Source organism: Tupaia chinensis, unplaced genomic scaffold (genome assembly GCF_000334495.1).
Source record: "Tupaia chinensis unplaced genomic scaffold, TupChi_1.0 Scaffold000570_1, whole genome shotgun sequence".
Classification (NCBI taxonomy): Eukaryota; Metazoa; Chordata; class Mammalia; order Scandentia; family Tupaiidae; genus Tupaia; species Tupaia belangeri.
Window position 1 is genome coordinate 48,247 of NW_006160084.1, and position 12,090 is coordinate 60,336.

Consider the following 12,090-nt stretch of genomic DNA (forward strand, 5'->3'; position numbering starts at 1 on the left):
GGGCGACTACATGGGAGTCCAGTGACACAGCCATTATGCCAACTGCTGGTCCCCCAGGATTTTTTTTTTTTTAAGAGAAATTTTTACTATAGGATATGTGTGTTCACTGGAGACAGAGACAGAAAGTGAAAACTCACCCCACTCCCCTCTTGGGATTTTGGATATGCATGCACATGTGCTGGGTGTGAGTTTCAGGCCAGTGGTTCCAGGTCTTGAACTGAGGTCAGCCATGTGGGAATCCAGAGACATAACCATTATGCCATCTGCTGATCCCAAGGATTGTATTTAAAGAAACAGCTAGATAGTAGCATAGGAGTGAAGCAAGGTTTTGTGACACTGGACCCACATGGGAGGATCTTAGGTTCACATCCTGAGGCCTCCCTGTGTACACCAGGCATGAGCACATGTGCTATGGCGAGGCTATCAGAGATTGGAGGTAGATCATGGTGTGGGGGGCCTGTTGAAGGGACCTGTCTCTCCTTTCTCTCTCAGAAAAGATAAACAAATAGATTTTAAAAGGAAACAAAAAACAGGTAATTAAAATATCAAAACTGAGGGCCAGCAGGTGGCATGGTGGTTAAGGGCACTGGACTCCCACATGGCTGACTGCAGTTTGAGTCCCCGACCTGGAGGCTAGTTTTCTCACTTTCTCTCTCTCTTTTTCACTTTATCCCCTCCCTGGTCAAATTAATATAAACAAACAAAAAACAAGCAAATAAAGATAAATAAAAATAATTCTTTAAAAAAAAAAAAATGAAAGGCTGAACCAGAACTCTAGACCCTGTCTGAATTATGTACTAGCTTGGCCACATCTAGTAGTTGTTACTGTAATCAAAGAAATAATAATCACCAAAACTAATATTTTTCAGGGGAAAATTATATGCAAAGCCCATGGGCAATTGAGGCTTAGAGAAGTTGGGGGAATTTTTGTGTCCCATATAGTTAGTATAGGTGGAGCCCTAGTCACAAAGACCCATAAGATAAAACATGTGTTTTTATGGAAGACAACCTCTAGAAACATTCTCTTTTTTTTTTTTCCTTCTTTTTTTTGGAGAGATTTTTGCTATAGGGCGTGTGTGCTCACCAGAAAGACAGAGAGAGACAGAGAGATAGAAAGCAAGAAATCACCCCCCAGGGGTATGGCCACGCTGCAATCCCTTCTCCTCCATTCTCCTCTCGGGATCTTGGGCACGCACGCACACGCACCCAGCTTGAGTTTAAGCCACCGGGTCTGGGACTCAAACTGCGGTCGACTACATGGGAGTCCAGCGACATAGCCATTACGCCAACTGCTGGTCCCAACATCCTCTTTTTCTACATTGCAGAATGAGACCATCAGCTACAGCATTCAGTAAAAACACATTTTCAGCTGTAAGTTAAATCCATACCAAAGAATTTCACCATGTGTCCAAGAGCAAGCCTCTCCCAAGTTACACCTTATTAAAAACAGGTGTTCCTACCGGAAGAAAGAGCCTCTGGGCAGCACAGGGTTTGAATAATTTCTTCCATTCCTGTGGGTTTCCAACAGAAAATGTGATGGGGTAAATTCTGTGCTCAAACTTCTTTGTATATGAATCAGGCCACTTTCGTAACTGAAAAACATGGAAGTCAAGGAAAGGGTGATTAGATCCCCTACATATGGCAAACACTTGTAAAACTTCTGGATAGTCAAATGGAAATTATCCAGGAAACTTATATAGAAAGTCTAACTTCATCATCACTATTAATGTCCCTTGAAAGCCCATTTTCTCCTATTAAAATTGCTAGGATTTTAAAAAATAACATTTGAAGTCGGCAAGATGTTGGGCAACTGGCACATAAATATTTCTTTGGGGAATATAATCTTTTTCTTTTAATTTGCAGTAGGGCACATCTGCTCACCAGAGAGAGACAGAGACAACAAGAAAAAAAGAGGGATAGTGAGAAAGCACCTCCCTGGGAGGATGGTCACAAAGCAATCCCTTCTCTTCCATTCTCCTCTGGGGATTTTGGGCATGTATGCATATGCTACCAGTGTGTTTTTCAAGCCACTGGATTTGGGACTTGAATTGCAGTCAGCCATGTGGGATCAAGCTGCCTTAATTACCACACCACTGGCTGGTTCAGGGAATTTAGGTTTTTTTTGGTGGGGTGGAGGAGGGAAAATATAAATTTGAACAAACTTATAAAAGGACAATTTGGGGGAAACCAGCAGTTAGCGTAATGGCTATGTTGCTGGACTCCCATGTAGTTGACCGCGGTTCTCGTCCCGGAACCGGTGGCTTAAAACTCATGCCGGGCGCGTGTGTGTGCGTGCCCAAGATCCCGAGAGGAGAATGGAGGAGAAGGGAATGCGGCGTGACCATCCCCCATGGGGGGTGATTTCTCGCTTTCTGTCTCTATGTCTCTCTCTGTCTGGCGAGCGCACGCACCCTATAGCGTAAAAAACCTCTCCAAAAAAAAAAAAAAAAAAAAAGGTCAATTTGGAAATTGGTAACAACCACCCTCCTCCAAAAGACAAAAGTACAAGGACTTTCACCAAGTTTGTAATAAGTTTGTAATAACAACTTTGTAATAATAAAATTGGGAAGAATTTAAATATCTGATTATAAGATATAGAAGAACTTAAGAATGATAGAACTGTAAATTTACTATGCAGTTAGAATAAAGTAGATCTGTATTTATTAACATGGCAAAAAAATTTTTTGAGAGGTTTTTGCTACAGGGCACGTGTGCTCGCCAGAAAAGCAGAGACAGACAGAGAACAGAAAGCAAGAAATCACCCCCCCAAGGGGGATGGCCACGCCACAATCCCTTCTCCTCTTTTCTCCTCTCGGGATCTTGGGCACGCACACACACGTGCCCAGCATAAGTTTAAGCCACCGGGTCCAGGAATCGAACCACAGTCAACTACATGGGAGTTCAGCAATATAGCCATTATGCTAACTGCTGGTCCCAACATGGAAAAATGATTATGATATATAGTTATATTTTAGAAAAAGTGCACAAAAATATTTATAATATGCTGTCTTACAGGAAAAATACATTCACATATTTTACAGGCAGAAAAATCTGGATGGATATGTACCAAATTATTAGAAGTAAGTGCTGCTAGAAGAGGTGGAAGTTTCATTTTCTAAGTTTATATTTCCATATTCTTTAGAACTTTTTAAAAAATAACTATTCAACTTATTATTATTTTTTAATTTGCTATAGGACACATGAGCTTGCCAGAGAGAGAGGAGAAAAGTGAGAAAGCAAGCTTCCAGGTCCAGGACTTGAATTGTAGTTGAGCATGTGGGAGTCCAGTGCCTGGCTCCTTCTTCACAAACCTTAAACCTTATTTAGTGTTTTCCATCTCTTTTTTTTTTTTTTTTTGAGTTTTTTTTTGCTATAGGGCGCGTGCGCTTGCCAGACAGATAGAGACAGAGAGACAGAAAGCGAGAAATCACCCCCCAGATGGGGATGGTCACGCCACAATCCCTTCTCCTCCATTCTCCTCTCGGGATCTTGGGCACGGACGCACATGTGCCCGGCGTGAGTTTTAAGCCACCGGGTCCGGGACGTGAACTGCGGTTGACTACGTGGAGTCCAGCGACATAGCCATTATGCTAACTGCTGGTTCCCGTGTTTTCTATCTCTTTATGTCCCCATACTCCATTCTGTGTAACATCTTTCAGCTCACGAGTACTTCTTTTGCTCTTTTGACTACTAACATTTTTCACATAAGCCTAAAAGCTCGTGTATAGCCTGTTATCATATCTCCTAGAAATGCCTAGGATGTCTAACCCTTGTTCTGACTGAATTTTGCAGTTCTAAATTCATGGAAGTACTTGGATCACAGTCTGGAGCAGCTGAAGGTGATAAACGCCCACAGAGTTTGGGAGTATTCTGTACCACGCACTCTGCACAGTACACCATTCTGAAGCAATACTGGATTTTGTGTGCCATCAGGGCAATTGAGATGCCTTTTGTCTCATATGAGGTGCTCCCTGGCACAATCCAGACTCACCAACATGCAGAACTGCCCCAAATGCTACATATAACATTGGGCTTGGAGGGGTTGGCAGGTGGCGTGGTGGTTAAAGGCGCTAGATTCCACATGGACGACCACAGTTCAAGTCCTGGACCTGGTAGCTTGCTTTCTCATTTTCCTTCCCTTTCTCTGTCTCTCTCTGATCAAAACTGGAAAACAATAATAAGATAAATAAAGTTAAATAGAATAATTCTTTATAACAGTAATTGGGCTTGGAGAGGAATAGCTGATATTCCAGAAAGTCTGATATGTCTCCTTCTCATTTAGATTTATTATCTGCAACTGTATGTCAGGGCTGGGACTACGCGAGGCAAGCAAGGTGTCTTGGGTGCAAAATTTAAGAAGGCCTTCACTCTCAGGTTTCTAAACATAGGTGCCTGGCTTGCTTCACCCTGGGCTAGCCTTACGTTCTGTTACTGGACAACACTACTGCTTTTCCAGCTACACACTTGATTAAGTTGACTTCTTTATCTTTAAGAAATGTGAACTTTCATTGATCCAGGTGGTATCTATCTGTGTCTGGTCCCTCTAAAGGTTAATCAGAACATCCTGCAGACCTTTGTCAGTTTGGTGGCTAAATACTCTTTCACTAAGCATTTTTTAAAAAAACTTTACTTATTTATTTATTTTAATTTGACCAGAGAGGGACAGAGTGAGTATGTGTGTATGAGAGAGAAAGGGAGAGAGACAGAAAGAGAGAGAGAAAATGAGAAAGCAAGCCACCAGGTCTGGGACTCGAACCACAGTTGGCCATGTGGGGGTAGTCCAGTGCCCTTAATCACCATGCCACCTGCTGGCCCCATCTTTCACTAAGTTTTTTATTTTATTGATTATAGTTTTTTCCTTTCTTTCCTTCCTTTCTTCTTTCTTTCTTAAATTTGCTATAAGGTGTGTATGTTCACTGGAGAAAGACAAAAGAGAGGGAAAATGAGAGAGCACCCCAAGAGTGGCTGGCCACGCTACAATCCCCCCTTCTCCCTTCTCCTCTTGAGACTTTTGGCATGCATACACACATGCCTGGTGTGTTTCTCAGGCTGCTGGCTCTGGGACTCGAACTGCAAAGAAATTCACTTTGGATCTAGCTGCCCCAACTACTACACCACTGGCTCCCAATTATAGTTCCTTTTCAAAGGTTTGCCTTCTTTTTTTCCACCATTGTCAGAAGGCACATATGCTCATGTGTCAGAGAGAGGGAGGGAGGGCAAAAGCACCCCCGACTAGAGCCCTGGTAATGGCGCAATCCTTTTTCCTCCATTTCTCCATCCTCTCATATGAGGTGCTCCCTGGCACAATCCAGACTCACCAACATGCAGAACTGCCCCAAATGCTACATATAACATTGGGCTTGGAGGGGTTGGCAGGTGGCGTGGTGGTTAAAGGCGCTAGATTCCACATGGACGACCACAGTTCAAGTCCTGGACCTGGTAGCTTGCTTTCTCATTTTCCTTCCCTTTCTCTGTCTCTCTCTGATCAAAACTGGAAAACAATAATAAGATAAATAAAGTTAAATAGAATAATTCTTTATAACAGTAATTGGGCTTGGAGAGGAATAGCTGATATTCCAGAAAGTCTGATATGTCTCCTTCTCATTTAGATTTATTATCTGCAACTGTATGTCAGGGCTGGGACTACGCGAGGCAAGCAAGGTGTCTTGGGTGCAAAATTTAAGAAGGCCTTCACTCTCAGGTTTCTAAACATAGGTGCCTGGCTTGCTTCACCCTGGGCTAGCCTTACGTTCTGTTACTGGACAACACTACTGCTTTTCCAGCTACACACTTGATTAAGTTGACTTCTTTATCTTTAAGAAATGTGAACTTTCATTGATCCAGGTGGTATCTATCTGTGTCTGGTCCCTCTAAAGGTTAATCAGAACATCCTGCAGACCTTTGTCAGTTTGGTGGCTAAATACTCTTTCACTAAGCATTTTTTAAAAAAACTTTACTTATTTATTTATTTTAATTTGACCAGAGAGGGACAGAGTGAGTATGTGTGTATGAGAGAGAAAGGGAGAGAGACAGAAAGAGAGAGAGAAAATGAGAAAGCAAGCCACCAGGTCTGGGACTCGAACCACAGTTGGCCATGTGGGGGTAGTCCAGTGCCCTTAATCACCATGCCACCTGCTGGCCCCATCTTTCACTAAGTTTTTTATTTTATTGATTATAGTTTTTTCCTTTCTTTCCTTCCTTTCTTCTTTCTTTCTTAAATTTGCTATAAGGTGTGTATGTTCACTGGAGAAAGACAAAAGAGAGGGAAAATGAGAGAGCACCCCAAGAGTGGCTGGCCACGCTACAATCCCCCCTTCTCCCTTCTCCTCTTGAGACTTTTGGCATGCATACACACATGCCTGGTGTGTTTCTCAGGCTGCTGGCTCTGGGACTCGAACTGCAAAGAAATTCACTTTGGATCTAGCTGCCCCAACTACTACACCACTGGCTCCCAATTATAGTTCCTTTTCAAAGGTTTGCCTTCTTTTTTTCCACCATTGTCAGAAGGCACATATGCTCATGTGTCAGAGAGAGGGAGGGAGGGCAAAAGCACCCCCGACTAGAGCCCTGGTAATGGCGCAATCCTTTTTCCTCCATTTCTCCATCCTGTCAGGATTTGGGCATGCATGTACATGCACTTAGCATGTTTTTCAAGCTGCCAGGGCTGGGATTCAAACTGAAGTCAGTCATGTGGGATCCAGCTCCCTATGTACAGGGCCTAACCACTGTCCTAGGGGGGCCAGTCCCTGTCCTTGTTCTTTTATTCCAAATTTGCTTAGTCACATTTCCTTTCATTTCTTTAAACACACTGTATCTGTATTTGATAAGCCCAATAGCTGAGGTTTTTGTTCTTTCTGCTGTGTCTCCTGGTGCTTCTTTCCTTATGTGTTTGGTGATTTTGTGATCCTGAGTCTATTTATAGGAACTCCATCTGCAGAAATTCTTTGATGCCTGAGTTGGAGAGTTAGACCCTCCAAGAAGGATTTGTGTTTGCTTCTGGGAATGGGAGGCCCAGAGGCACAGGAGATACTAGGGTTGGCTTTAAATTACAATTCTCAGCATATATATTTTTAAAAAGATCTCACAGATACTTTAGTTTCAAATCCCAAACCCATTTGAGGAATACAATGGTCACAAAGAGAAAAGACTTAAAATAGTAAAAAAATTTTTTTTTACTCCAAGGGAAAATATTTTTGTTTCTATGGGAGTTCTTTTCAATTTTTTATTTGGTACTTCTTCTCCCTGAGAGGGTAGCCCTTCTTGGGTCCCAGCTTGATGAGCAGTGTCCTCTATTTACACCATGTCTGCTGAAGGCTTTGTGTCTAGTTCTCAGGTCCTCTCATCATCAGTACAGGCCCTGGATGTATCCAATGGTGTCTATGCTCTCTTACCTACCAGTCTTGTGCTCCCGCCTCTTTTTTTTTTTTGCTAAAGGGTATGTGCATAGACAGAGAGAGAGAGAGAGAGAGAGACAGAGAGAGAGAGAGAGAGAGAGAGAGAAAGTGACAAAGCACCTCCCAGGGGAATGGTTATGCTGCAGTCCCTTCTCCTCCATTCTCCTCTTGGGATTCTGGGCACACACATGCATGCATCTGGTGTGCTTCCCAAGCTGCCAGGTCCAGGACTTGAACTGTGTAGTCAGCCATGTGAAATCCTGCAGCCTTAACCACCAGGCCACAGGCTGCCCTCTCTCTACTTATTCTTTACCTCAGGAGATCACTTCTCCTTTCTTGAAGGTTCATTTACTCTTTCCAGGTTTTAAAAAATATTTTTGAACATTTACAAATGTTATAGAATAGGAAAGTTTTAGACTCTTGAATTTATCCCATTGCCTTCATTAGGAATTAGTTGGCCCACAATGACAGACCATTAAAGCTCAATAGCATCAGTCAGGATAAACTAAATTTTGGCATGGTAACAAATAACCCCATGTCTTAGTTTATTATTATATTGTTAACAGAAATATCAGAAACTGGGTGAATTTAAGAGAATGGTGGGAGCCAACAGGTGGTGTGGAGGTTAAGGTGGCTGGATTCCACAAGACCAACTGTGTGGTTTGAATCCTGGACCTGGTGGCTTAAAAATCACACCAGGCACATGTGCGTACATGCCCAAAATCCCAAGAGAGAAGGAAGAAGAGAAGAGTGTGATGTGGCCATCTTCCCTGTGGGGTGATTTCTCACTTTCCCTCTCTCTCTTTCTCTGTGTGTCTCTCTGATGAGCACACATGCCTATAGCTAAAACCAAAAAAGGGACAGAGAGGAGAATAGTGGTTTATTCTGACTCACGATTCTGATGGCTTGAAAGTCTAAAAGCAAAAGCCTGGCCTACAGCATAGAACAGGCTACTGAGTAGAGAGGCTGTGCATCAGATTCTGTGTCTCATTCCAGTCTCATTCTCTCTGCTTATCTACTCACAAGACCTCAATCATAGGGGCCCCACCTTAATGACATTATCACACTCAGGCCACACCCTGGAACAGCATGAAGGGATTAAATTTTCATTGAACTCTTTTGTTATATAATGGATCCCCAGCACATGAACCCTTGGGGGACATCCAATCAAGCCCACTAAGACCAAATTCTAAAACATGAACCTTTAGGGGACAAAGTATTATTCAAACCATAGCACCCCCTAAATCTCAAAGTTTATTTCAAAAGCTTATTTCATTTTTTAAACGGTTTATCTAATTTTTTAATTAATTAATTATTTTTTTTAATTTGACCAGAGACAGAGAGAGAGAAAGGAAAAGTGAGAAAGCAAGCTGCCAGGTCTGGGACTCAAACTGTGGTTGGTCACATGGGAGTCCAGCATCTTTCCACCTGCTGGCCCTGCTTATTCCATTTTAAAAACACGTTAATTTCTGGGACCAGCAGTTAGCGTACTGGCTCTGTTGCTGAACTCCCATGTAGTCAACTGCGGTTCGAGTCCCAGACTCAGTGGCTAAACTCATGCCAGGCGCGTGTGCACATGTGCCCAAGATCCCGAGAGGAGAATGGAGGAGAAGGGATTGTGGCGTGGCCATCCCCCTGGGGGGTGATTTCTAGCGTTCTGTCTCTCTCTTTCTGGTGAGCACATGCACCCTATAGCAAAAACCTCTCCAAAAAAAAAGTTAATTTCTTACTCCTACTACATACCCAGGTTGTTGGTAAAGAGGCTCTGCTCAATTCTCCCTCCAGGGCTACACTGATGGAGGCTCTGCCTCAACTCCCATGTCAATGAACACCAAGCATGAAAAGGGAAAGTGGCACACAAAACACACACTAGATCTTTTTTTTTTTTTCAGAGAGATTTTTGCTATAGGGTGCATGTACCCACCAGAGAGACAGAGAGAGACAAAGAGTTTTAAGCAGCTGGGTCTAGAACTCAAACCGAGGTCGACTATGTGGGAGTCTAGCGATGTAACTATTAGGCCATCTGATGGTCCCCACACACGAGATATTAAAAGCTTCACCCAAGGAGCCAGCAGATGGTGTAGTGGTCCTGTCACTGGACTCGCACATGGCTGAAAGTGGCTTGAGTCCCAGAGTCTGTGGCTTGAAAATCAGGGCATTTGCATGCATGCCCAAGATCCCAGGAGGAGAATGGAGAAGGGATTACGGCGTGGGCATTCCACTGGGGGGGAGGGGCGATTTCTCACTTTCCCTCTCACTGTCCTGTTTCTCTCTCTCCAGCAAGTGCATATGCCATATGGCAAAAACCTCTTAAAAAAAAGAAAAAAAAAGCTTTACCCCAAAGTGACACATTTTAGATTATAAGTGATGCATATCAATCCCGGCCATGATGGCATGATGGCGTGTGCTGGTAGTTCCTGTTGCTCAGCAAGCAGAAGCCATGTGGGAGGCCTGGTTTCATTTTTGGCCTACCCTAAAAAAACAGGCATGGTGACATGCACCTGTGGCCCCAGCTACTTTGGACTCAGGAGGCTGAGTCAGAGAGACAGCAATGTAGCAAGACCATGTCCAAAAAAAAAAAAAAAGGTGATACACATCCCTGTCACTACACTTCATGTTACATGACCATGCCCAATGCCAGAGTCATCAGGTGCCAAATGTAAAAGAAGGAAACTTCTAATGAGAACCGTGAAGGTAAGACCACAGCCATGCAATGAAAGCACAAGTCTGCTCCTTACCTTTACCTGAGTCCTCTGATACTTCCTTGAAAGTGGCTTGTCCAGCCTTAGCTGCCTCCCCGAGAAGTGAAAAACCAAGTATTTTCAAAAGAAGTTCCTTGCACAGAATAAAACTTCCTTCCCACTCATCTCTTTTTCTATGAAATAACACAGGAGAAATCTAATGCCAACGTTATGTGCTTCAGCTTTCTCTAGGTTATTTTTCCTAGATCCTCACAAAACCACCACAGCAGCAACAACAACAACAAAAAAAACAAATAAAAACAGTACAAAACTATTAATACTAACAGAGACATGACCTGTGTCCTTTGAAAGTTCATAGTCCTATTTAAATGCAGCTCTTGATTACTTTTGCAGTGTCCCATAATTATGAAAACTTGTGTACTCATTATCATTTGTTTCCATGAATCTTTTGATTTCAGTCTTAATTTCTTCAGTAGTAGTCATGAAGTCATTCAGAAGTAGGTTATTTACTTTCTGTGTATTTGTGTATTTTTGAGGGTTTTTCCTGAGATTAATATCAAGTTTAATTCCATCATGGTCAGAGAAGATGCTGGATATAGTTTCTATGCCTTTGAATCTGTAAAGGCTGGTTTTGTGCCCTATTCATGTGGTCAGTCTTTGAGAAAGAATCATGTGAAGGTGAGAAAAAAATATATTTTGTGTTTTTTTCCTGTAGCAAGTTTTATAGATGTCTATCAAGTCCATGCAATTTATGGTATTATTTAGGTCCAGAATCTCTGCTTATTTTTTATCTTGTTGATCTGTCTAAAGGAGATAATGGGGTATTGAGGTCTCCAACAATTATTGTGTTACAGTCTATCTCTCCTTTTAGAACTAGCAGTCTTTCCTTTACATATCTGGGTGCTCCTGAGTTGAGTGCATAGGTATTTATAAGTGTTATATCTTCTTGGTGAATTGGTCCTTGTACTACCATATAATGCCCTTGTTTGTCTCTTCTTACGGTTTTTGTCTTAAGGCCTATTTTGTCTGAAATCAGTATAGTGACTCCCACTCTTTTTTGGTTTCCATTGGCATAGAATATCTTTTCCAGCCCTCCACTTTTAGTCTATGTATGTCTTTATCCATGAGATGAGTTTCTTGTAGGCAGTAGATGGTGTTTCTGATTTTTTAATCTATTAAGCCAGTCTGTGTCTCTTGATTGGAGAATTTAATCCATTAGCATTTGATATTATTATCAATATTTCCAGACTTGTTGCTACCATTAAGTTGGCCGTATACTCAGTTTTTTTTGTTGTTCTCTTATTGCTGTCTGTCTTTAGTTTTCTTGGTATAGTACTCCTTTGAGAATTTCTTGAAGAGCTGGTCTGGAGTTATAAATTCTTTCAGGTTTTGTTTATCCAAGAACATTTTTATCTTCTTTTCCCATATGAAGAATAATCTTGCTGGGTATAGTATTCTTGATTGGAATTGTTTTTCATTTAACACTTTGAATACATTTCCCCATTCTTTCCTTGCTTCTATTATATCCAGTGAGAGATCCAGTGTTAGCCTGATGGGATAGCCTTTTAAGTGATTTGACATTTCTCTCTTGCCATTCTTAGTATCTTGTCTTTGTATATGGTTTTGGCCAATCTAGCTATGATGTGCCATGGAGAACATCTTCTCGGATTGATTCTACTGGGATTCTTTGTATTTCTTGGGTGTGGATGTTTGAGTGCCTCTCTAGACTTGGAAAGTTTTCTTCCAGCATTTCATGGAATAGATTATCAATGCCCTTATTAGTTTCTTCACCTTCTGGGATACCAATTATTTGGATGTTTGGGCGTTTCATGGTATCTCTTATTTCTCGTATATTATCCTTAATTTTCTTGGCTGTTTTTGCAGTGTTTCTGATAATTTTTTCTGGATCAAAGATTTTGTCTTCTACTCCTGAGATTTGATCTTCTGCATGGTCTAAACTGCTTTTAATACTTTCGAGGAAGGTTTTGATTTCC

At 42.0% G+C, this 12,090-nt stretch overlaps 1 protein-coding gene across 2 annotated transcripts in view; it reads right to left on the minus strand.

Annotated features, from left to right (window-relative positions):
• Positions 1–12,090, minus strand: part of GXYLT2 (glucoside xylosyltransferase 2) — a gene marked incomplete at its 3' end in the record, with an annotated part of 111,529 nt that overhangs the window by 45,550 nt on the left and 53,889 nt on the right. For both annotated transcript variants that reach the window (XM_027775541.1, XM_027775542.1), the window contains 1 exon segment: positions 1,461–1,592. In XM_027775541.1, coding sequence (XP_027631342.1) covers positions 1,461–1,592 — 132 coding nt within the window.